The sequence below is a fragment of the Tachypleus tridentatus genome, chromosome 10 (assembly GCF_004210375.1).
Source record: "Tachypleus tridentatus isolate NWPU-2018 chromosome 10, ASM421037v1, whole genome shotgun sequence".
NCBI lineage: Eukaryota > Metazoa > Arthropoda > Merostomata > Xiphosura > Limulidae > Tachypleus > Tachypleus tridentatus.
In genome coordinates this window covers 28011247-28038932 of record NC_134834.1, presented here as the reverse complement: position 1 = coordinate 28038932, position 27686 = coordinate 28011247, and the positions used below count along the sequence as shown (strand labels likewise).

At 37.6% G+C, this 27686-nt stretch overlaps 1 protein-coding gene across 2 annotated transcripts; it reads left to right on the top strand.

Moving 5' to 3' along the window:
- The first annotated feature begins 621 nt into the window (after nt 1-621).
- On the top strand, nt 622-20198 carry LOC143228034 (uncharacterized). 2 transcript variants are annotated; one of them, XM_076459381.1, is made up of 3 exons: nt 622-778; nt 13359-13485; nt 19893-20198. In XM_076459381.1, exons 1-3 carry the CDS (start codon nt 655-657, stop codon nt 20134-20136), a joined length of 495 nt encoding a protein of 164 aa, XP_076315496.1. In that variant the 5' UTR covers nt 622-654; the 3' UTR covers nt 20137-20198. The 2 variants fall into 2 exon arrangements, with proteins under 2 accessions (XP_076315496.1, XP_076315497.1); XM_076459382.1 differs by lacking the exon at nt 622-778 and adding an exon at nt 1753-1900.
- Nucleotides 20199-27686: the final 7488 nt, after the last annotated feature.

The window sequence follows — 27686 nt, the reverse complement described above, 5'->3', positions numbered from 1 at the left end:
CCAACCACGGAAATCGAAACCTGATTTCTAGCAGTGCAAGACCATGCATTTCGCGGTACCACTGGGGAACCAAAGTAGAGAAAAGGTAACTAGTCAACAACACTTCTCGCCAACCATTGGGTTCCTTTTTCATTACTGGATATTTTGATTTAACCGTCATCCTTTTGATACATCCAAAACTCCAATGTGTGGAGTACATTTGTTTTTTTGTTTGTTTATCTTTACGGAAACGGGACGCGAGTCACGAACACGGGGGAACCACAGTCTGGGCTAGTCAATCATTAAGACCAAGTCAGGACCAAGTTTGTTAGAATTATAAAATTAAGACATTGACCTTTCATGAAATGGAGGCCAAAATATGACGGAAGTAAATATTTAAAAAATAAACAAGCTAAAGTAATATGAAAATGTCTCCCTTTGGGTCAGCTGTCAGTTTACGAACTTGAAAGGTTGCTCCACCCCCATTAAATTGTCTGTGAATGAATCTGTGTGTTATGTACGTAAGAACTAGCTTCTTTACCCCTTTATTATCGTGGGCTTTTCATTGGACGATAATGTCACGTGATAATAATCGTTTTCATCACTGATGAAACTTCACATACTGTGGAACGATAATCAATATGCTCATAATGTCAACACATTTGAAGATTAGTAATGTGCAGAAACAGGTACAAAGTAAACAGTGCTCTACGTTATATTTTTTACGTCCTTTTTATACAGACGTTGTTTACCTTTGTGGTCAGATCTGAGCATTTCACTACAAGAAAAGCATCAAACGGTGAGTGTTAATAACTAATATTATCTTAAAATTAAAAAAAAAAAAAACAAGCGGCAAAACGCATGTGGTATAGTGATTAGCGTTCTCAGACTGTAAATCCGAATATCCATGATTCGCATCTCGTTGCCACAAAAACGCACTTAACAGAGCCCCCTGCTAGTACAGCGGTAAGTCTAAGGAGTTACAACGCTAAAATCAGGGGTTTGATTTCCCTCGGTGGGCTCAGCAGATAGCCCGATGTGGCTTTGCTATAAGAAAACACACACGCATTCTAATCATTTAATTATTGTAGGGGGCACGGCATGCCCAAGTGGGTTAAGGCGTTCGATTCGTAATCTGAGGGTCGCGGGTTCGAATCCCATCACACCAAACATGCTCGCCCTTTCAGCCGTGGGGGCGTTATAATGTTTCGGCCAATCCCACTATTCGTTGGTACAAGAATAGCCCAAGAGTTGGCGGGGGGGGTGATGACTAGCTGCCTTCCCACTATCTTGCACTGCTAAAGTAGGGACGGCTAGCGCAGATAGCCCTAGTGTAGCTTTGCGCGAAATTCAAAACAAAAAATAAAATTAGATACACATCCACAAAAATAAAAATTATGCTCTCCCCTCCATCGTCAATCAAGATTAATAGTTAAAACATTCACGAATGTTCAGGGTATTTCGTTTCCTGTTGAGACGAGTGACTCGTCAAATAAACAAAGAAACTACGTTTGTTTTTCTATTTTTCTTGCGTGTGTGCCTGTGTATTTTTGTGACTAGCTTTGCCTCAGTTAACTTGAAACAAGAGAACAGCATTCAGTAAAGTGAAACATTTCTGTTTAAATATAAGTATATGTTGACTTATACTTCTATTTTATTTTTATTATTATCACTAAATATTAGCAGAAAAGACACTTTGAATGAAAGAAACCACAAAATATTCGTTTAGTAAAACGTGCGATTAACCATGTCGATTTTTTTTTCGTCGTATTTAAATTTGGTAAGCGCCACCTATACTATGTTTTACTAAAATAATAAGATGATCTTTCACAACTGCGAATATGCGATAACTATTCAGCAAAGCGATACTGTATGAAGGCGATATTGGTATACGTTACTGTTTTAGGTTGTCTCGTTAAAGGTAAGCAATCTAGCGCACACCTGTCTGACATTATTCCGCAATTAGAAGTTTGCTGTGTTAACTTAATATCCGTAAAAAAAACTGTGTCATCTAGTTAGTTTACGCTTAAGTGTAGAAAGGAATTATTCAAATATTTGGCACACGTGGCTTCCAAAATAAGGCTGCAAGAAGATGTCGGGGAAGGGGGGAGGGCCTAAGCAATACATGGTACTGTTAATGTACTCCATATTTATTATTTGTGTGGGTTGGATTCCAGAATGCGAAATTTTATGGGGGAGGATTTTTTGTTGATAAAGTCTGAGACTCTCTAATTTAGTGTACGGAAGATACATATGCACTAGTAGTCTGTACTTTGCTACCCTTACTTAGTTGATAAGCATATCTCGAAGATATGCTCTTTGACCTATATTTGCCCTCGCATTTTTATCATTTACGCCTGTATACAAAGCCATTTAGGTTCGTGTAGTGTAAATTGCAGAGATGTCAGTCGATGTCTATTCGATTGCTTGTTATCTGTACTTAAATTTCACTCGGTTCCATACGGTTAAATAATGTTAAATAAAGTTCGTAACGGTTTCTACATCCGCTATAATTATTAATTAACAATTCCTTTGTTTTTCTTCAATAACTGTAAATTATTAAATTTTGCAAAGTGAAAACTACTATTTACCTCTTAGTTTTATTTAGTTTCCAGCAACGTGAAGTATGTTGAATAAGTGAAAAGAATAAAAACCTGTTTTTTCCCTGTTTCGTTAGCTATAGTTTTTGTAGCAGTTGTTTCTGGCAGACGGTTGTATTTTTATGAAATATTTGTTGTCATAATTAAGGTTACATTCTACCGTCCCTAATTTCAGTTAATGGAGCAGCCGGTCATTAATGCCCCACCATTCACGCTAAGGGCTTGATTTTTACTGGTATAATGTTACCATTAAAATGCAGGGAATATTTTGTGGCACTGCACGGATTCGAACCCGGATCGTTATTTCCACAATCCAGAGATCTACTATAGGGGTTTCCCAATGGGACAGCAGTAAGTCTTTGGATTTACAACGCTAAAATCAGAGGTTCGATTCCGCACGGTGGACACAGTATATAGCCAAATGTGGCTTTGCTCTATATAAACATTCTACCACAGGGCCAACCCATACTTATATCGTTGAAACTGAGTGGTTTTAACTGTAAGAAATTATTTTATTTTAAATGTGATCCCAGTGCATTTGGTTTTGTTATAATTGTCACATGCAATTCATAATTTATCGTTGTTAATGACCTTTACCTTTTTGTAGAAGAATAAACAATGAAATAATTGAAACAATTTTAAAGTAAAAACTTGTTCACGTTTCTTAATTACTTCTGTGTGTTTTTTGTTGTGTGTGTAAATCGAAAAACTTAATCATGTCCAATAATCAAGAGTTTTCAGAAAAGCCAACAGCTTTAGGTTAACCCCCCGCTGGTACAGCGTAAGTCTACGGATTTAAAACGCTAAAATCAGGGGTCTGATTCCCCTCGGTGGACTCAGCAGATAGCCCGATGTGACTTTACTAAAAAAAAAACATAGCTGTGGGTTAAGTTTCTTTTCTGCAACCTCCTTATTAGAGACAATGCAATGATTCTGTGCTAAATTTTTCTTCTGAAACTTGATAACAGGTGTTGTTCTGGTTTTGAAAAATGATTGTTAGGGCTAAAATGGCTTTTGGTATCTTGTTTATCAAGTTCTCTGATTATAGGAAGAGTTTCTATGCTAGTTTTATTGTGAAAATGACTGTGAAATACGACGGCTACAGGCAAATTTTCTTCTCAACTCCGCTGATTATAATGGCTACAATAGTTCCGAGTTGGTGTTTCCTTCTGAACACCATGAATATTTAAATTCATGTATATTTTATCAGGATAAATAAATGTATGAAGTTTGTCACCATTCACAGCACGTGTCTGGCGTTTATATGCATGAAGTAAACGGAAACACGTGATTTTCCACCCTGACTGTATTGTGCAACTTATCAAACAAATAATACTTTGGTAATCCTTAGTTTTATCATTAATCAAACTCAACATTTCTACCCAGTTATGTCAGGGACAATAAAATTACCAAACGTAAGAAAGGCTTGGCGAGTTAAGAACACACTTACACGTGTGTTACCATGGCGTCAGAACCAACGGGGAAAGAAATAGTCAGAGTGGAAAATTATTCTGGTTTCCCCTCTTTCAACACGTAATGTTTCAAACGTTTACGACAAAATTTCTTTAGCCTCGAACCCCTTGTGTCGTTTGATCCAGCAGAGCAATGCTACTTAAATATTCATTTTTCATTTTCGTCATTACGTAAGACCAAGGCATATTCGCCCTTTTAGCCGTGGGGGCGTTATAATGTTATGGTCAATCCTACTATTCGTTGGTAATAAAGCAACCCAAGAGTTGGCGGTGGGTGGTGATGACTAACTGCTTTCTTTCTAGTCAGGCCCGGCATGGCCTAGCGCGTAAGGCGTGCGACTCGTAATCCGAGGTTCGCGGGTTCGTCCCCGCGTCGCGCTAAACATGCTCGCCCTCCCAGCCGTGGGGGTGTATAATGTGACGGTCAATCCCACTATTCGTTGGTAAAATAGTAGCCCAAGAGTTGGCGGTGGGTGGTGATGACTAGCTGCCTTCCCTCTAGTCTTACACTGCTAAATTAGGGACGGCTAGCACAGATAGCCCTCAAGTAGCTTTGTGCGAAATTCCCAAACAAACAAACAAATTCTTTCTAGTCTTACACTACTAAATTAAGGACGGCTAGCGCAGATAGGCCTCGTGTAGCTTTGCGCAAAATTAAAAAACAAACATGAGACCAGCTTCAAGAATACTTTAACTGAAAATAATTAAGGTCATCAGTCATGATTTGAGGTGTAACTCTGAGGTACAGATATAGAATTTTATCATAACTATTTACATCGCTGATTTCAACATAACGATATCAATAAGAAATGTGCAGCCAGTCACGATTGGTTTGGTTTGTTTTGAATTTCGCGCAAAGCTACACGAGGACTATCTGCGCTAGCCGTCCTTAATTTAGCAGTGTAAGACTAGAGGGAAGACAGCTAGTCATCAGCGCCCACCACCAACTCTTGGGCTGCTCTATTACCAACGAATAGTGGTTCACCGTAACTTTATAACCCCTACGGCTGAAAGAGTGAGCATGTATGATGCGGCGGGGATTCGAAACCGCGACCCTCCGATTACGAGTCGAGTGCCTTAACCACCTCGCCATACCGGCCCCATCAAATTATAACGCCCCCCACGGCAGAAAGGGCGAACATGCTCGATGTAACGGGGATTCGAACCCACGACCCTCAGATTATGAGTCGAGTGCCTTAAACCCCCCTGGCCATACCGGCCCGTTAATTACGATAAAGAAAGAGTATAACAAAACTATTTTAAAGGTGACTTGAGAATCGTAACAGGCATTTTGGAAGCGAAATTTTTGTGTGTACCAAGAGAAAGGATCCTCTCCTTATAAACGTGTGTATGCTCTGTATACTTGTGTATCAGTAGACTCGGTAAACCAATAAGATGTTTATTTATAGAAATAAATTACATTTAATCTGCATAAAACTATTAATGCGTCGCATTGTTATTTACTAAATCATTTAAATTAGACCAGCTCTGAACTTGCGAGTCATGGCAACAACTGCTCGTTTATTTTTCACAAAGCCGTGTGTGTGTGTTCAGGCTCGCCATGGCTAGTGGTTAAGGCACTTGACGGTAAATCTGAGGTTGCGGGTTCGGATCCCTGTCACACCACACATGTTTGCCCTTTCAACCGTGGGACCCTTATAATGTAAAAGTCTATCCCACTATACGTTGGTAAAAGAGTGTTCCATGAGCTGGTGGTGAGAGGTGGTGACTAGTTGATTTCCCTCTAGTCTTTCACTGTTAACTTGGGGACGGTGAACGTAGATAGTTTTCGTGTAGCTTTGCGCGAAATTCCAAACAATCTGAAGTTGTGTTCCACCTTTGCTTGTCTTATTGCACTTTCTACAAAGTGAACTCCGTACTTTCTTCTTTACTTTTTGCATTACAAAGTAGTCTGCGACTGTCGGTTGTGATCTGAAGTCATGTTATACAGTGTAGTGGTGCAGTGTGGCCTTCATTTTGTGACTTAACTAATTCTCACAGAAGATACTGCTGAGTTCAGTAAACCATACAGACTAATTGTTATCCGCTTGACTGCGTGTACTCGATATGACAAACACATACAACAATGTGTGATACAAAAATGTTCTTTTTAAAACTATGTCGATAAAGCAATCAACACTTGAAAACAGAACTACTTTGTCCTTCCTGTATCTGAAACTAAGATCTTCTTCCTAACTAGGATAGGTTTCTGATCGCATGCAGGTTTATTAATCACTGAATGATTTAAAACAATACAAATTGTTAAAATTCAAAAACAAATTAACTTTACTAATTCTCCTGTTTCGTAGTTTTCTTGTTCATCTGTTTCTGTAAATGTGTTAAAAATTCAATTTATTATTCAATGAAATAATTTAAAAACTCCTTAATATTAAATAAAGAACATTAAATAACTTTGATAGGAAGAAGTTATCGGAGACCTTGTGCCATAGAAACTCTTAAGTGACATGTTTAAATGTTGCACAAATACTATTTTCAAAACGAAACGTACAAACAAATAGGCTGGTATACGTAATTATATACATTCAAAGATGTAGATTATTACTCGGGCGATATCCATTTGTTATAATTTAATATTAATCTACATTGGTACTTTACTCATTACTAGGTATGACCAATGAACGTTTTCTTTAGTTACTGGTGACAATACGTCCAACTCCAATACGGGAAAGTTACCCATATATCGAATGCTTGTTTGTTTCTTTTGACTTTTGCGCAAAGCTACTCGAGGGCTATCTGCGCTAACTGTCCCTAAGTTAGCAGTGTAAGACTAGAGGGAAGATAGCTAGTCATCACCACCCACCGCCAACTCTCGGAATACTCTTTTACTAACAAGTATTAGGATTGAACGTCACCTTATAACTCCCCCACGGCTGAAAAGGTGAACATGTTTGGTGCGACGGAGATTCGAACCTGCGACCCTCAGATTACGAGTCAAGTTTCTTAGTTCTTCCTATTAAAGATATTCTTCTGTTATTGTTACTACCGGTTCAATTAATGCTGATCTTTCGTTATTTTTTGTCATACTAGGGTTATGCCGGGCCATAACGAATGCAATAATTGCGGTCTAGCATAGCCCGCTGTCTAGGGAGCTTGACTAGGACTCTGTGTGGGGACGTTCTAATGTGACGATCAATCTCATTGCTTCTTTGGTGAAGAGTAGCTCAAGAACTGGTGGTTAGTTGAGTTCACTAGCTGCCTTCCCTCTAATCTGTCACTTTAAAATTAAGAACGGCTAGCACAGACAGCTCTTGCATAGAGTTTTGCGATAAATTTAACAAACAACCCCCCTCGGTGTATATTTCTGTACGTGGTGAGAGGGACCTCCTAGGGAAGGTTCTGTTCTTTCAGTTTACCTCCTCTGGGATCTAAACATCCACCCATGTGTTTGCTGTGCGTGACCCGTGAAGTGGAGGCGAGGATCCTGATGGTTGAGGAGTCCAACTTTAACATATCACTTTGGCCTTGAATTCCTGAAGACGGACAGTCTTGGGGTAGCCCCCCTTGGGTCAACAGGCTGGTCCACTTGGGCTAGGGTCAACCAAGTACCGGTGTTGGATGTTCTCAACAGGTGTTGTAGACATTGTATCTGATGCTGGTGTTTGGGTGTAGTGCTCACGAAACCCTGGCGTTGCTGCAGTGTCCTTGCTTGACATTGTAGTGCGTCCCCTCGTAGGACTCCATGGTGAGTGGAGTCAGTGGACACCGAAATTTCCTTTTTTTATTATGGATCCCCGAATTAAAAACATAAATAAAATAGTGATAAAACAGTCCATAGGTAAATGTCTACGTCTAGAAGATTCTGAGCAGCAATCTTCAACATCTGTAACACCTGTTGTGTCTCATTTTCTGATCCTACATTCACTTTCAGATAAATCTTTCGGGCAAATGTCTCCCTTTTTCATTCAGAATGGACTAGAGGGACTTGCTGGCTCTCCAAAGTCAGTAAAGAAGCGTCGATCTGGTGATACGTTGGTGGAAACACCCACATCTCAACACAGTGAACTCCTCTTGCATTCAAAGGTGATTGGGGATATACCTATTGAGGTTGCACCACATGCTACGTTGAATTCATCATAAGGAGTTATTGTTAAGAGGGATTTGAAGAACGTCCCCGAGTCAGAGATTCTCGCTGGTTTCTCCACTTAAGGAGTTTCTGCAGTGAGACATATCTCCACTCGCAAAGATGGAATTATGATGCTGACCAACATCCTCATTCTGACATTTACATCACCACGTCCACCATCAAGGCAGGTTATCTTAATTGCAGGGTACGGCCATATATTCCAAAATCTCTCAGATGTTTCTAGTTTCAGCAATTCGGTCACTCAAAGACGTCATGTCATGGTTCCCTGACCTGTGCTCGTTGTGGTGACAAGGACCATGATGCCTATGTGTGTGAAGCGGACCTTGATTGCGTCAGTTACAATGGCTCTCACCCGTCCTACCTTTTGTTTTTGCCCTAAATGGTTGGAGGAAAAAGTGGTACAGTGTTTGAAAACGATTCATAACATTACTTATTCTAAGGCTTGAAAGTTTCTGTCCACTATTTCATCTCTGACGTATGTTGCTGTACTTTGTTCCACTACTACACAATAGGGAGTGCAGACAGATCTCTCTGTGCCTCCAAAATAATCGTTCTCCAAACAAATGAAAAGTCTTTTGACCTCCATGGTTAAAAAGTTGACGAATCAACTTCAACACGCATCTCTGTCCTTTACATACATTCCAACAAATCTCAAGATCCACATCTTTTGGTTATAGGTACAAGCATTTCCTCGGATACATCTTCTCCCACTCCAAGATGCAAAACGATCATTTGTTCACATCTTCATTCACTGGAATCCTCTTCTAACAGCAAAGACCTGCCCAATCATCCCAGGACAGGATCCATGGAGGTCGATAAACCTCCCTCGAATAAAGACAGTAAAGAAAAAAGTAGTGGTCGTAAACAGAAAGGTTCTCCACCCAATTCGCCTACACATAAATAAAAATGACCACCTTGATACAACGGAACTGTTGAGGTTTACGTTCTAATCTGGATGACATCAAAACACTCATTGCTTCCTACCATCCTGTGTGTCTTTCCTTACAGGAAACATTTCTGAAACCTGCCGATACAGTCACCTTTCGGCAGTTTTCTTTGTACAGAAATGACAGGCTGTGTGATGGACGAGTGCATGCAGGGGTGGCACTGTTCGTTGATCAGCATATGCCCACCCTATCTTTGCCACTCGACACACCCTTGGAGGCCGTAACCATCCGTGTTTCCTTGGGTCGTACCATAACTGTTTGTTCTCTCTACCTGTTGCCTGGAGGAACACATGATTAAAGAACACTTTGATGCTCTCGTTGAACAGTTGCCGTCTCCCTTTTTAATCCTTGGTGCTTCAATAGACATAATTCCCTCTGGGAAAGTGCTGATATTGTAGGAGGGGTTGTTCTGTTGAGCGTTATGCTCTCTGATCACAACCTTTCTCTTTTCAATACTGGTTCTTCTACTTATTTTCATGCACCTAGTCAGTCCTTTGCTGCTATTGAAACTCTCCATTTGCTCCCTTTCATTATTCTCCCATTTTTCATGGAGGGTTGACAATAACCCACGAGGCAGTGATCATTTTCCTATAATTTTGAGAGAGACTGTCCGTGGTCAATGCCACCCGACCCACGTGCCCCGGTGGAAGCTGGATCACGCAAACTGGCCCTCTTTCACTGCTCTAGCAGAACTTGATTCTGCCATCGTCGGTAAGCCATCAATAGACGACTGTGTGGCAGCAGTAACTGAGTGTATTATACAAACAGCTGCTCAATGTATTCCTAAAACCTCGACACGTTTTCTACGATATCTTCGTCCGTGATGGAATCCTGCCTGCCACATGGCACGGAAGGCTCAAAAACGAGTCTGGGATACTTTTCGTAGGTATCCCACACTCTCGAACCGCATCGCTTTTCAGCAGGCCCGCGCACATGCTCAGTGGGTAAGACGTCAAAGCCAGAAGGAATATTGGATTTAGTTCACAACTAGCATATCTTCTACCACCAGTTCCAAAGTCATATGGGACAAGATTTGAAAGGTCAGTGGGCAATATAATTCTGTCCCCCTCTCGATCTTGCTCTCTGGCCAAGAAGTCGCTGATATCTGGAGCATTGCCGATACTATAGGTGAAAGATTTTGCCAGCTCTCTACCACTTCTGCTTCTTCCTCCACCTTCTTAGCCTTCAAGACTCTGGCAGAGCGATCACCCCTTTACTTTTGAGCTGATTGTCTCTATGACTATAATCTACCTTTCACACTGGTGAAACTCAAACTGGTAGTACATCAGTTGGACCTGCTGATGTACACTATGAAATGCTGCGCCATCTATCTCCTGCTTCTCTTGCTATTCTTTTTTTAGCAGATCTGGCAGGAGAATGTTTTTCTTGATGCCTGACACCAGGCTATTGTCCAACCTTTCTCTAAGCCTGGGAAGGATCCCAAGATTTCTTCAAACTACCATCCAATTGCTTTGACGAGCTGTCTCTGTAAGACCTCGGAGATGATGGTTGATGCTTGTCTTGTTTGATTCCTCGAATAACACAACCTCCTCTCGCCCACCCAGTGTGGGTTCAGAAGGCAGTGCTCTACCGCTGACCACCTGATTTGACTTAAAACGTCAATCAGAGAAGCCTTTCTCAAATTATAACATCTTGTATCAATATTATTTGACATTGAGAATGCTTATGATACAACATGGAAGTATGGCATTTTGAGAGAACTCCATTTTTATTAAATATTTTTAATGAACAGGAGATTCCAAGTTCGTGTAGTTTCGACACTTTCCCGATCTTTTCTATAGGAACTTGGAGTTTCTCAGGGCTGTGTTTTGAGTGTCATACTTTTCGGTATAAAGATTAATGCCATCACTGAACAATTCCCTTTCACTGTTACAACCGGGCTCTATATCAACGACTTTCACATCTCATGTCAGTCGTCGAACATGAGGTATATTAAGTGGCTGCTACAGACTGCCCTCAGTCGTTTACTGAAGTGGATCACAGCAAACAGCTTTAACTTTTCTCTCTCTAAAACCGTTTGCATGCACTTTTGCCACCAACGGGGTATTCATCCTAATCCTGAACTCTGTATCGGTGAAGTTATGCTGCCTGTGGTCCCTGCGACAAAGTTCTTGGGGCTTATCTTTGACTGTAAACTGACCTTTATACCACACATTAAGCAGCTAAGGGTCAAATGTGCAAGAGCACTGAACATCCTTCATGTCCTCTCTTCCACCACTTGGGGAGCGGATCGATGTTCTGTGCTAAAGATATATCGTTCTCTTATTCGATCGAAACTCGACTATGGATCACTGGTCTATGGCTCTGCAGGTCATCATCCAGGACTTCAGCTCTGCATTGAGGCTATCTGCACTTCCTCAGTTCAGAGCTTATACATAGTCTCATGAACCTTCTTTGCACCTCCATCGTTTGCAATTGCCTTTACTATATGTTTCAAAACTTCGTTCCTTACCAAAGCATCCCACTTGGGGTTGTTTTCCTTTCTTGGTGGGCCTTACTTTTTTCAGAACAGACGATCTGCCATTGCTTCTTTTGGCCCTCACATCCAGGTGCTGTTGGATAAGTTGGATCTGTCCTTGGATAATATTGTTGTATCCACTGGTCAGTCCATTCCACTATGGCTTCTTACAGTCCCCCAAATGTGACCTATCTTTAAGTCATCTGAGAACAGCAGACACTCCTGATTGGAAATAACTCTGTTATTTGCTGAGCATCCTTTCATTCCTATTTATAGAGATGGTTCGAAATTAGGTGACTGTGTGGGGCTCTGCCATGGTTTGTTGTGGTTCAGTGGTTGCACGCAGGCTCTCTTCTACAGCTTATGTGTTCAATGCTGAACTGTACGCCATTTCTCATGCTCTAGATCACATAAAGGCTAAGCAGTACTCAAACTGCACTATTTATATTGACTCGCTTATTTCTCTACTAGCCTTGGAATCGTTTCACATTAGCTCACACCCTGTTCTCGCCGATATTTAAAAATGACTGGCCTAATTTTCTTTAACATCTACTTCTATCCAGTTTTTCTGGATACCGGGCCATGTTGGTACTCTCGGGAACATCGCAGCTAAATCTATCTGCTCTGGCTCTATCACCACCGTACTTGTTCCATACATGGACTATGGTCCTGTATTTAGGACTCGGCTCCGTGCTAGTTGGCAGTCGACTTGGAGTGAGCAACGCGAAAACAAGCTTTTCCAAATAAAACTCTATATTAGAGTTTGGCCTTCTTGCTTCCGTAAGGATCGGAAGGAGAAAGTTGTTCTAACTAGACTACGCATTGGTCACAGTTTTTTAACTCGTCGTTTTCTTTTATCTGGAACTGATGTACCAGTGTGTAGTTTGTGTAACACTCAGGTCGCAATAAGCCACATTTTACTTTCTTAAACCATTTTAAACATGTTCTGTCCCAAGGTTTGTCAATGACGTTAGACAGTGTTATTGGTGATGGTGACACTGTCCACCTTGGAGATGTTTTTAGTTTTTTAAAGGCCATTAATATTTTAATGCCATTTTAAGTTTTAATTTATACATTAGACCTGTTTTTAATGTGATTCTCTTTTAAGAATCAAAGTCCAACTAGTTCGGTTTGAAATTAGAAAATGGCCGTAACGTTAAATAACTTGGAACCAGGACTGGAAAGGTCAACTATCGGTGACTAACGGTGGTTTTTGTACTTACCCGTTAGTCTTCCTGGCGAGTTATTATAATTACAGTTATGCTACAGAAAGTCCTCTACAACTTGTATTACTGTAGTTTTTCTCTTGACGTTGTAAACATTGGGTTTATGCTATTTGTTTTTTTAAACTTTGTTTTGTTTTACCTTAATTTCCTTTTATGAATTTTATTAAATTTACTTTAATTTTAACTCTTTACCGGATGTTTGATGCAAATAGCCTAACTGCTCTGCGCCATAAAACACTAAATCAACCAACCAACCACCCAACAAACAATCAAACAAAAGTAATAATTACATTTCGTAGCAGGTGAACACTGTCTCTTGGGCTGTAAAATATTCTAGCTTCTTTCAGCCTAACATCATGGCAAGAACAACAGCTGTATTCTAACTTTATAATATTCTTGAAGTGGGCTCGAACTAGAGATTTCTAGTGAACCACATACGTGGTCTGTCCACTGAAAGGAATAGCTCTTTAGTTCTTAAGGATATTCTTCTGTTGTTGTTACTACCAGTTCACTTAATGTTGACCTTTCATTAATTTTTATGTCATTCTAGGTTTCGTTTCGCAAACTTGTGATATTGAGTCAGCCATAAACCTAACTACATCATGTTCACAGGAATTCAGAACCACAATAGAAAGCAAAGGCAAAGCCATAAAAAACAATCCCGAAATTCTCTGTTGGTAAGTTTTTGCTTTTCTATTTTATTAAAGATAAAGTCAGTTCATACCCAGAATTGAAAACCAGTACGGATGTCTTTAACACCCGAAATTTCTGGTTTTATACATTTAAAGAAATTTAATACGGAAGAAAATTAGACAACAGCTTTCATGGCTAAGTGACATGTTTAAATTTTGCACAAATATTTTCAAACGAAACGTACAAACAATGTTATAGTCTGGAAAGTTCAAAGGCAAAGTAAAACACCTAATTATATTTTTGGTGATACATAGAATTGTGGATAGTTATGATTTTATTGACATAAATAATTGTTTAATTATAGGACATTCTTAACTTATGGAACTATGTATAATTATTATATTGTTGACGGGTAAGTCTGTAATGACAACCCTATTCTCACGTGGAAAAATATATATATATATAATATCACTTAGTTGAAGTTCGCTCTACCTAAGTTCAATAAATAAGTAGTCCTAAGACGTGTTGATTAATTTCTATCACTAAAGGATTATGGGTCGTTGAATACGTTGTTACTTTGTCTTACCAACGTAAGTATTTCGGTAGCATTGTACCTGCAGCACTAAGTCATTGTTGATACAGTATTGATTGTTATATACGAGTTAATATCGGTTTAATTGGGTTTAAACATATAAACGACAACATTTATTGTATAAAATCGTTTCTTATATTTTATTTTCTGTGTTGGCTTGTAGCAGTGTAAAAACTGGTTAAACGTATTGTCTCGTGCATACTTAAGTGAGATAATAATATGAATTTTGTTCTTCCAATTAAACAAAAACAACTTTTAATAAACGTGGGGTAAACCAACGTGCCGTATTTTGTGTAAAAAAATGACGTACGCGATGTCTGTGTTGTTTACAAAACACATCAGCTTTTCTTGGATTATTTTATATTCATTAACTTCCTGTGCCTAATATTTAACATTGTACGAATTTTCTACACGTCTCTAAACTCGGATTTGTACAAGTAGTTCAACCGACAAACATAAAGTAGGTTACTCGAGAAGAAAAATTAGGTTATATCTTTCAGGGCTAGGCATACTTACATTCTGCACTGATATAATTGACAAAAGTCTCAAGTTTTTACTTTCTGTAAAGTGTAAGAAGAATTTAAAACCAGAAACGCTTTATATTGTTCACGTTTTGAACCATGTACAACAATACCGTTATTGTCAACAATTAATAGCTTTCAATTTCTAATTTTCATAAGTAATTATATTAGTTACATAAAAATGCAGCAATTTCAATGAAACTCGAACTCTTCAAGTTTGTACGTTCCTTTACACCTATTGGAAAGGTGACCTTCACTTCGAAACTTTTATAATGTTCTTTTTCATTCTTCTCTTCTTGTCGTTAATTTATTCCAGGAATTGAAACGTGGCATAAATATTACTGCAAGTTCCTAAGTGAGTATAATTACAGTCTGAAGTGCGTGTTTAGTTTTCGTTGTCTCTGTAGTTAATTGTACTACATGCATCTCGTGCTAAAGGCGTACTCTTGTTCCCTAAACTTTTTACCGTCCAATTAAAACTTGATGATAATTTATTGGTATTCGGAGCGTTAAGTAAGTGTATTATTTATTTTGACAACGACCAAACTATCAAGAGGTAACTGTGAAAACTGTTTTTCAATTACTTTCGTTATTACCAGATGTTTCACAAACAACGGCGGAAGTCGTGCGATGAGACCTAGGCTTAGTGAAAAGGTAGTTATTGATTGCAAACCCCTCTAGGGAGATATTACGAATCATGTAGGTATTAATACGGGAGGGGTGCGAATTCAATGCTGATAAAATTTCCAACATTCCGAGTTCCCACACTTTTAAATGTATTTGGCCTTAAAAGGGTGTTGCAAAGATGGATTGATAGCAGGTTTCCACACGTTATCGATTTTGTATTTCCAGACCATAACATGTAGTCCATTTGAACGTTATCTTCAAAAGCTTGTATCATTACAACTAATGTATTTTCATTTAAAAGAAAAATTAATTCTGCCAGAAAAATATGATCGTTGGTAACGTTTCACTGACTCTTTTGAGATAGAATAATAAAACAGGGTTAGGTTTTCATAAACTGTGTAAAAACTGTACCATACAGTGCAAGTTGCCTAGTTACATATACTCGGTATTCAAACCAGTGAATGGAATGAATAAGAAACATGAACTAATACACGTTTACAGTGTTTACAAAGTGTGAGGCATTCTTTTAAAAACAAATCATAATATTAATAATTCTACACTGGTTAATGCATTGTTTTGCCTTTTAAAATCCACTTACTGTTTTCCCCACTTTCTAGGGGCTGGCATGGCCAGATGGTTAGAGGGCTGGACTAGTAATCTGAGGATTGTGGGTTCGAATCCCCGTCGCATCAAACATCTTCGTCCTTTCAGCCGTAGGGACGTTATAATGGTACGGTCAATCCCACTATTCGTTGGTAAAAGAGTAGCCCAAGAGTCAGCGGTGGGTGGTGATGACTAGCAGTCTTCCCTCTAGTCTTACACTGCTAAATTAACGACAGCTAGAGCAAACAGTCCTCATGTAGCTTTGCGCGGAATTCAGAACCAAAAAGCTGATGCAGTTAATTAACTGGTGGTAATAACATTGTCTCATAACCAGATGTTGCATCAAATGAACGAGCTACGTACACAAGTTCATGCCACACTGCTATTTATGCATCAACTATTATAGAGTAAAAACATACAAGTCCTGGTTGTGATATCCTGGAACGCTAAGACGAAAACCTTTTCTAGAGTCGTGTGGAAATTTGTGTGTGGGTACAAAAGTGTTAGGACAAATTTTAAAATTAGATTTCAGGCTACTTTCACTGAACGATGGAAGGTAAAACATCACAGTTCTATTAAACTTCATAGTTAGTACATTAGAAACTCAGTAGAAATGCTTGAGTTCAATAAACAGTTAACTGTTTGTCTCCCTTTTACTTTAATAACTGCAGACAGTTTTCTAGGTATTTTTACAACATATTTAATTAATTGTCTTTTAAGATTTTTGTCTAAATGTCTCTAATACACTCCTATAAAGTTTCTTTCCAAGTAACTTTTGATTTGTCAAGTTTCTGATCTATCAAATCTCAGATCTGCTCAACTGTGTTGAAATCGGGGCTCTTTGGGGGTCATTGCATTATTTGAATGACTCCAGCAGTTTTCTTAGTTAAATAATTTTTGCTTAGGTTGAATCAATGTTTGGAATCTTTAACGTCTTTGTTATATAATCCTTTACCAATAATACGTAAACTAATGGGTCAACCATATCTGACGCTAGTTGAACTGGTCCATTATTCCATCCATTTTGCAAATATCTCTTATCATCTCAGAAAAGAAACATCCCAAACTGCCACCCCAATGTTTCATGGTAGGTGCTATGCCTTTATGGGGGTATTTTTCACTTTTCCACTGGGTGTACCAAATATTACAAACTTGGACACATCCTTTTCTGATTATCAGCAGTCCAGTTATTATACTCTTTAGCAAATTTTAACCTCTTGATAATATGTGTTAACTGCTACACGACCAAATATTCCACTCTCGTTGAGTCTTCTTGATACTATAGATCTGGACACTTTTCTGTCGTTTGGTACGTGGATTTTATCTCGTGCTTGATCAGTGGCAGTCTTCCTTCTGTCCTGAAGGCTGAATAAAAGAAAATACTTAATATCAGCATAATTGAGTTTAGGTGTTCTGCCTCTTTCTTTCCTTTTTTCCAAATCTACCTGTCTCGATCTCGCGATCTAGGGTGTACTAGACAGTGTCCAGGGCCCTTTACAAGTCTGAAGTAATTTGTTGGAGAGTCCAACCAGCATCACTTAAAACTTTTATACGAACTCATTGCTCTACTGACAATCCTCTACCCTTTTTGAATGATGACACGGCAAAAAAAAACTTAATGGTAAAAATTGTTTTCGTCAAGGTTTATTTCTGGAGTGCTATTAAATTGATTTCTTCTAGCATATACCGGTACCATATGTTGACTTCTTTCCATATCGTTAAGATACTGCATCGGGTACCATGACAGTTATTTTATACCCTAAATTTGATCAGTATGTAGATTCAAATAAAACCTTTATGACAAGCCCTTGGTAAAAGTACACTGCTGGTCAAATTCGTAAGGCCAATGAACATAAAGAAAAAATATGCCACTTATTTGAGTGGAGCTTCGAAAGATGAAAATAAGAAAAGGGAAAATAAAAATAAAACATTTTTAGCATTTAATAGAGAAAATGTGAACACTATGAAATTACCCTAAATATTAGACGGTCAAAAGTTTAAGACCATACCAAAAAAAGTCCTAAACACGGTAGGAAATGCCCAACAAGAGGCCTCAGTTGCACGGCCGTCATTACGAATAACTTCAAACATTCGCTTTAGCATGGTCGATATAAGCGTTTGCATAAGGCTGGCTAGAATGTTATTCTAAGCGGTGAAGATGGCTTCACGAAGATCATGCACTGTTTGGAATTGACGTCCATTTCTATTGCCATCAACCCCCAAACATTTTCAATGGGGCTCAGTTCGGGCGAACACGCTGGATGGTCCAAAGGAATCACGTTATTCGCCATGAAAACGTCCTTTGTCCTGCGGGCATTGTGGATTGTAGATGAAAGATCCAGTCATTTTCACACAAGCGAGGGCCTTCAGACAACATTTCAATGTAGCCAGCTGCTGTTTGACGCCCTTGTATAATCTCCATTGAAGCTCCATTGTTCCATGGAAGGAGAAAGCACCCCAGATCATGATGGAACCTCCTCCACTGTGTCGTGTAGAATATGTCTCTGGTGGGATATCCTTATCGTGCCAGTAACGTTGGAAGCCATCTGGACCATCCAAGTTAATTTTTTTCTCATCAGAAAACAAAATATTCGTCCACCTTTCTATGTCCCATGTTTGGTGCTTCTCAGCAAAGTTCAACCGAGCTGTTTCGTGGTGTGGAAGGAGGCGTGGCCTTTGAAGACGTTTACGGTTTTTAAAGCCTTTCTCTCGTAGATGCCGTTTTATTGTTCTTGAGCTGTATTCTGCATCTGTAAGGGTCTTAATCTGGTTCGACGATCGGCTGGCGTCTTGTCGGACAACTCGTCGAATCCTCCTGCTCAACACCGGCGAAATTTTCTTGCGCTGACCACTTGAAATTCTCATTCCGTATCCCTCAGGGTCTTTTAAGAAACTTGCAACAGCAGTTATACTACGCTTAATCTCACCAGCGATGGCACGTTGAGAGAGTCCTTGCTTTTGCCGCTCGACAATTCTCCCACGTTCAAACTCTGTCAACTTTTTAGCCTTTGTCATGTTTTTACCCAATGTAACACAGATGTCAATGTGAGATGTTGACAACGCTAATACTTGAACACAAATGACTAAATTTCGTTATGTGTTTACCGATTAATGCTTCGTTTCAGTATGTTCTTAAACTTTTGACCAGCTAGTATTTAGGCTAATTTCATAGTGTTCACGTTTTCACTATTAAATGCTAAAAAAGTTTTATTTTTATATTCCCTTTTCTTATTTTCATCTTTCGAAGCTCTACTCAAATAAGTGGTTGAGTCTAACAACACAAAATGCATATTTTGTCTTTATGTTCATTAGCCTCAAGATTTTGGCCAGCAGTGTATATGGTAATTCTAAAAAATAAGTGTTCTCACCCTGGCTCATTCATTTGTCAACATGGATCAGTGAATCATTACCATAATGTTAATATTTACATTCTGTTATGGCATGGAAGAATTAGCCCCATAAAATTGAAAGAATGACAAAATATGATCTTGTCCTAAGACTTTTCACGGTACCGTACAAAATGACATAACTCTGATACTGTTACCAGCATGGTTATGGCCCAATTAGTTTATTATTGTGGTGCTGAGCGTGATTGTCCTGATTTGTTTGACAGTTGCTGAATTGGAGGTTGTGATCTGGATCAAATTATTGTCGTTGTGGTCTGTATGAATGACCCGATCATTGGACTGTTATCGTCGTGTGTGTGAATGGTCTTGACCCGATCATTGGACTGTTATCGTCGTGTGTGTGAATGACCTTGAACTAAATTCACGTTTTCTCTTCAATAAGCCGTTATCGAAAAATTTTGCTTATCAGTAACTAGTTAATGAAGAAAAGCCTGGGAGATTTAATGTACGTGAAATATAAAGTTGTAAATTGTATAATGTGCCAAAGTTTGTTTGTTACTCCTTATTGAATACCATACCACTGCACTAATTTTAAAATCAGATTAAAATTTCATGTTGAGTATGTTATTTATGTAATTATGTGCCGATATTTACTTTCACCTACATTACAGAACCACACTTTTATAAGAATTATTTAGATATCCTAATACAATGGCTTATACAATGAATTATATGTATCTGTTTATTTTGTACTTTTACAGGAATTTCTGCAAATTGAGAGAGTGTCAAGAGAAAGCAATGACGGATACGTATTGCCATGAAGAAGTTACGTATTTCATAGACAGTAATGTGAAAATTGCTGAAGTTATACTCCATCAGTCTTATAAAGTCAGCTGTAAATATTACAATTGTAATAACTGTGTAACAGTTTTCCCCTCATTTGGTTTTACTGTTATTGTGTTTATTTTACAGATTTTAATCCAAATGAATTATAAAATCACGTAGTATAAAAATAAAAGGAAAATTGTAGTGAAATTCAAGTACAGTTAATAAATACGTTTGTACGATCTAAGTGTGTAAGTCTATTGTTATTGAAATAATGGGTTTAGTAGAGGAGTCCAGAATAACGAACTGAGTTTTTTTTTTCAATAAGTGACTTTTCCAGACAAAGATACAGAAAAAGTTACGAAACTTGTCGCTCTAATTCTTTCACATAATTATTCTGTCCGGTATCTACTAATGATTCCTTTCTTACATAAATATAATTAGATCTGAGGGTAAATTGGTAAAGATCCTAAGAAGCAAAGTCTAATCCGGGTATATGTGCGCCTCGCGCTTGATGTCACTGTTTCATAAAATATACCTAAAAAAACAAACTTGTATATTACAAAGACACGTGTTGATTGAGGCATACGTCACCTAGCTATAGTAATATAGAAAGTTTTAAATTTAAAGTAACTAAGTTTTTGTAGTTTTGATTTTCTTGTTTCAATACTTAAAAATTTCTATATTACTGTAGCTAAGTGGCGTATCCATCAATCCACACGTGTCTTTGTAACATACAAGTTTGTTTTTTATTATAATTATTTGTTATTGTTTATAGAAAGTTTTATTGCTTCAAAATTTTCTATATTACTACAGCTAGCTAGCAGACATGATATAAAGTGCCACCACTTGGGAGAAAGCAAGATAAACACACTCTGAAGTTACCATTGCAGCCCCATTATAATGGTAAAGCACTAATTAGTAGTACGGTAGACAAACTATACCAGTATAGAGAATCTTAACCACCAGTTATCTAAACTAATATAACTCCCAAACATACACACATTACATATGTTAACATGGTGACTCTTCTCTGTCAGCTTCTACAAGTTTACAGCATGAAACGCATGTTTAAACTTCTTAAAATAACGTAACGTAAATCATTAGTTGAGAAGAAGGTCACAGTAATGAGTTACTTGTCTCTTGAGTGTAAGATGTTTGGAATTCTCGTGAACTAATAGAATCGGAAATTATTCAATGTTTGACGAAAGAAAGTCATGATCTTAAGTTATTTGTCTCTTGATCGGATCAAGAGTTTTATTAGTCTTAGGCTTTTCAACTGATAGAGACCCCCTCGAGACAAAACCTCTATGTGCAATACATGTATAATAATAGTTAGAGGCCCTCTAATTAGTGTGAGGCCCTTGGCTTCAGCCCTGTAAGATCATGGATACTTGTGTGTAAAGTATTTCCAGCTCTCGTAAACTAGCTCGGAAAGAAAATAAGTTAACGTTGCAAATCCAGAATAATGTGTTTTTGTTGGGTTTTTTACGAATCAAAAGCTGTTGATAAACTTTTTACCCGTTTTCTTTCATTGGAGTTAGAAGTTAAACTTCTTCAATTCTACGCCCTGCCTGACCAGGTGGTTAAGGGTCACGTGTTCAAATTCCCGTAACGCCAAACATGCTCGCCCTTTCAGCCGTGGGGACATTATAATGTTACAGTCAATCTTACTATTCGTTGGTAAAAGAGTAGCCCAAGAGTTGGCTGTGGGTGGTGATGACTAGCTTCCTCCCCTCTAGTCTTACACTGCTAAATTAGGGATGGCTAGGGCAAATAGCCCTCGAATAGCTTTGCGCGAAATTAAAAAAAAAACTAAAATGGTCGCCTTTTCGGCCGTGGAGGCGTTATAACGTGACGGTCAATCTCACTAAAAACAGAGAAGCAGCTTCTAGACTCCTCATGGTTCATACAGGGTGTAATGCCATGTTCACAGCCACTTAACCATTTCTAACCTTTATATTAATACAGAGTCCGAAAGCTCTTATCTAGGCAGTGCTGAGTAGCCGAACACTACTATTAGAATCGATTACTTGTCTCTTGCAGAGGAAACTGCTTTCCAAAAGAAAGAAGAATAGGTTGTGGCCAAAGGTCCCTTCAAGTTGCCAGTTACATAATTTCTATTAACTTGGTGTAGCTGATGGCCTTTGCTGTATTTTTCTCTACCCAGTGTGTTTATTTTCATTAATTAAGTCACTTTAAAAAAAAAACTTGGAAGGAACAAACATGTTTTACTTCGTTGGTTGAAACTTATGGTAAAAGCGACAACTATGATTACATATTCCTACGTAAGTACAGTGAACCAACTTTCTGTAAAATCTTAAGGTATTTTCAACATTCTTATTCTCTTACATGACCACCACTACGATGGTGGCCACATTACTATAGCTGGATAATTTGGCCACTGTGGTCATCACGAAAGAAGGTGCTTTGATCCTAAACTGCTTTCCCGCTACGCGCAATAAACTTGACAATGAGGTATGTCGAGAATGGGTAACCCGAGGGTCGCAGGTTCGAATCCCCGTCACACCAAACATGTTCGCCCTTTCAGCCGTGGGGGCGTTATAATCTTACGGTCAGTCTCACTATTCGTTTATAAAATAGTAGCTCAAGAGTTGGGGGTGGATGGTGATGACTAGCGGCCTTCCCTCTAATCCTACACTGCTAAATTAAGAACGGCTAGCGCAGATAGCCCATAACTAATTATTTATTCACTTTTTAAAATCAAAATTTTAAAATTATCAAATCGTGCATCAAAAGGTGACCCCTGAAAGAATGAACTAGTGTCTCTGTTATGGTTGCATTACTAATCATTTGCAGAATTAAAAACGAACGTTATAGACGTGTTGAACATTTCATAACATTTCTTCATTTTTATCTTAAATTTTACTAGTATTTCTGGATCTAGAGTTTTTGAAATAATTTTGTAAACAACAAAGTGTAATTGTTATAAAATGCAAGAATTATGCGTGGGCAATTATGAGAGAATTATTATCTGAAAATGAACTACACCAAAGTCATCATTCGCTGATATTTCACCAAGTCGTTACCTGTCATTTAACAAATAAGTCCCACACCAATACATACAACTATACTATTCCCATCAGTAGTGTAGTAATTGCACTTGTCTCCCAGGACAGAAATGCTACTCGATCAAAGTTTTTGCTTGGTGAAGAATACTCATTTTGGCAGATTGCGGTTCAGCATGGTCAGTTGGTTAAGGCACTCGACTCGTGATCTGATGGTCGCGGGTTCGAATCCCTATCCACCAAACATACTCGCCCTTTCAACCGTGGTGACGTTATAAAGTTACGGTCAATCCCATTATTCGTTGATAAAAGAACAACAAAAGAGTTTACGGTGAGTGGTGATGACTAACTGCCTTCCCTCTAGTCCTACACTGCTAATTTAGGGACGGCTAGCGCAGATAGCCCTCGTGAAGCTTTGCACGAAATTCAAAACCAAATTTGACAGATTGATGCAAACTTTCGTATTTCAACAGAATCTGTATAAAAATAGAAGAGGTTTTGTTGATCTATTGCTGTTTATAATAAGCAGACTAAGTACAAAGACCGAACTTTTCAAAAGTGGTACACGTGAATTCATTAGTCTTGCCATTGACCTAGGGCCGGGCATGGCCAGGTACTTAGGGCTCTCGACTTGTAATCTGAGGGTCGTGGGTTCAAATCCTTGTCACAGAAAAACGTGCTCGCCCTTTCAACCATTGGAACGTTATAATGTAACAGTCAATCCCGCTATTTGTTGGTAAAGAGTAGTAGTACAAGAATTGGCGGTGGGTGGTGATGACTAGCTGCCTTCCTTCTCGTCTTACAATGATAAATTATGGACACAAATCAGTAAGTCATGTGACAACTGCAGCTAATATAATGTTGCTGTGTAACGACATGTTTTAGAAATACACTTTGACATTGTTTAGCATTTCATAGGCAGTGTGATGTTACCGAGAAATCAATCGATTTTTAAAAGGTTGTGTAATAGCCCTTCTTGTAGCAATATATTCAAACATTCAGATCATATAGATGTGCTAATATTAGGTATTTAAAATTTTAAAGACAGACTTGAACTTAGTGGAACTGTGAAAAAAAGAAATATGGATCATTTTCGGGTGGACTGTGAAAACGAGATCTTTATAAAGTCGTATCTCACATTAATAAGCGAAATGCAGCATCTCGTAACAGGTGAAAAACAATGAATTCAAATGTCAGCAGCAAAAGCCTTACACGTGTTCCAGACAACAGTATGCAACACAATCAAGAAGAATATCAGTTTGGAAACAAAGTAAACAGAATATGAATTAACTGAAATAATGCTAATACTCATACCTCTAGTTGCATATCCCAGGCAGATAGAAAATTAAACGGGTATTCATATTATTCCATACCAAGATATACTGGTAAATTCTCTATAACACAGTATCTATGGAATCCTATGGTAATTCGACTTTTTAAATGGGAATTAGGAGGCCATAATACTTCGTAACTAGATAGACAATGGAAAGCAAACAAGAAGAAGGGTGGGCTTGTAACGTGACAACATTATATCGAAGTCTTTTTACAGTAAAAAATATGCCGTAGAGCTGTTGTCAGATGAGCATGACTGGACGTGATGACGTAAACTTTAACGACGTGGTGAGGCTCAAAGTTTGTGTAATATATAGTGCGCAGTCCTCTGTATACGGTTAATTTACCAAATCAAATAGTAACAGTTATTGATTTCTGTTTACTTCACGACCTAGTTTGACCCACTAGCAATAAAAAGAATAACAACAACAAAAAACTTATGCATTGTTTAAAATAATTAACTTAAATACACAATAACGCTTTCAGTATGTGTTATGGCATATTTATGTTAATATTGCTGACCGATTATGTCCTGATTACACTTATATTAATATTAGTACTGCTACTTATGTTAACATTGCTAACCGATTATGTAATGATTACAATTATATTAATATTAGTACTGCTACTTATGTTAATATTGCTGACACGATTATGTCCTGATTACACTTATTTTAATATTAGCACCGCTACTTATGTTAATATTGCTGACCGATTGTGTCCTGATTACACTTATATTAATATCAGTACTGCTACTTATGTTAATATTGCTGACCGATTATGTCCTAATTATACTTATATTAATATTAGTACTGCTACTTATGTTAATATTGCTGACCGATTGTGTCCTGATTACACTTATATTAATATTAGTACTGCTACTTATGTTAATATTGCTGACCGATTGTGTCCTGATTACACTTATATTAATATTAGTACTGCTACTTATGTTAATATTGCTGACCGATTGTGTCCTGATTACACTTATATTAATATTAGTACTGCTACTTATGTTAATGTTGCTGACCCGATTATATCCTCATTACATTTATATTAATATTAGTACTGGTACTTATGTTAATGTTGCTGACCCAATTATGTCTTGATTACATTTATATTAATATTAGTACTGGTACTTATGTTAATATTGTTGACTGATTATGTTCTGATCACACTTATATTAATATTAGTACTGCTACTTATGTTAATATTGTTGGCTGATTATGTTCTGATTACACTTATATTGATATTAGTACTGCTACTTATGTTAATATTGTTGACTGATTATGTCCTGATTACACTTATATTAATATTAGTACTGGTACTTATGTTAATATTGTTGACTGATTATATTAATATTAGTACTGCTACTTATGTTAATATTGTTGACTGATTATGTCCTGATTACACTTATATTAATAATAGTACTGCTACTTATGTTAATATTGTTGACTGATTATGTCCTGATTACACTTATATTAATATTAGTACTGCTACTTATATTAATATTGTTGACTGATTATGTCCTGATTACACTTATATTAATATTAGTACTGGTACTTATGTTAATATTGTTGACTGATTATATTAATATTAGTACTGCTATTTATGTTAATATTGTTGACTGATTATGTCCTGATTACACTATATTAATATTAATAATAATATTGTACTGCTACTTATGTTAATGTTATATTGTTGACTGATTATGTCCTGATTACACTTATATTAATATTAGTACTGCTATTTATGTTAATATTGTTGACTGATTATGTCCTGATTACACTATATTAATATTAGTACTGCTATTTATGTTAATATTGTTGACTGATTATGTCCTGATTACACTATATTAATATTAGTACTGCTATTTATGTTAATATTGTTGACTGATTATGTCCTGATTACACTTATATTAATATTAGTAATGCTGCTTCAGAGATGTTTCTTCTTTCGTATACATATATAATTCCCATTACTATTGATCCAGATGTATGCAGTCAAAACTAACACATATGTATAAACGTTAATATGTGTCTGTGTATCTGTTCGTTATATATTTATACATTTTTTAATCAATCAGCACCAAACTTGACATGGTGATAAAGGATGGCATGAGGAAGGTCATGAAAGGGCGACTTCATATCTAACTTTAAAGAAATAAAAAATAACGAGTAAATCAGTACACAGTGACCCATGATGACAAGGAAGAGGTCATGATGGCAGTGGATTGGACACCTCTTCTAAATTCATAACGATAGGATCATTGATATCAGTATATCTTTCTTATCAGCATTGGTAACTTTACGTATTTTTGATACACATATAATGTTTATTATATTAAGAATAAAATACAAGCATAATTTCCTGTACTTTGTTACAAACAAGTTTTTATTTCACGTGTCCTACGAACATACATAGCAAAGAAAAATATGAGTCATAGGAAAACAAATCACGTTGCTTACTAAATAACACGATGCTTGCTAAATACGTGTGTTTTCGTATAGCAAAGCCACATAGGGCTATCTGCTGAGCTCACAGAGGGGAATCGAACCCCTGATTTTAGCTTTGTAAATCCGGAAACATACCGCTGTACTAGCGGGTTGCTGATTACTAAATGAAAGCAAAAGGTTGCGAAGTTCTAAACGTGGTAGTTTATTTGGTAAAACGGATGCTCCTCAGTAGAGTCAAAAGTTCAAATCCTACTCGTCTCGATTTTAATGATAATTGAAAGTGAATTTAATCCATAGTAATTTGGTTGATAAAACATCTCCTCTTAATTAGAGTCAGACAGTCGAATCGTAACTGTTTCAGTTTTAAATTTAACGATGAATGGAAACGATTGCATTCGAAATGAGTTTATGTGGTTGTCTTAGCTAATTCAATTCTAAAATTACAAGAAGATCGTACTTTTAAAATGGTTGACAAAATATTGGTAGCACATACAAAAAAAAATAACAAATAGCTTTAGGTACTGCTTAAGAAGGCAGGAGACCCAGCATGGCAGTGTGGTTAAGGCATTTGATTCGCGGGTTGGAATCACCGTCACACCAAACATGCTTGCTCTTTCAGTTGTAGGGCGTTATAATATAACGGTCAATTCCACTATTCGTTGGTATAAGTCTCCCCTCTGGTAAAACGATAAGTCTATGGATTTACAACACTAAAATTAGGGGCTCGATTCTCTACGGTGGACACAGCAGATAGCCCGATGTGTATTTTGCTATAAGAAAAATACACACAAACACTCGTTAATAAAAGAGTAGCCCAAGACTTGGCGGTGGGTGGTGATGACTAGCTGCCTCCTCTCTAGTCTTACACTGCTAAATTAAGGGCGGCTAGCACAGATAGACCTAGAGTAGCTTTGTG

Bases quoted from the DNA above. Each gene is read 5' to 3' on its own strand.
- LOC143228034 (XM_076459381.1), top strand. From the start codon at position 655: ATGTGCAGAAACAGGTACAAAGTAAACAGTGCTCTACGTTATATTTTT. The intron at 779-13,358 runs GTGAGTGTTAAT...ATGTCATTCTAG, and splicing joins TACAAGAAAAGCATCAAACG to GTTTCGTTTCGCAAACTTGT. The intron at 13,486-19,892 runs GTAAGTTTTTGC...GTACTTTTACAG, and splicing joins AATCCCGAAATTCTCTGTTG to GAATTTCTGCAAATTGAGAG.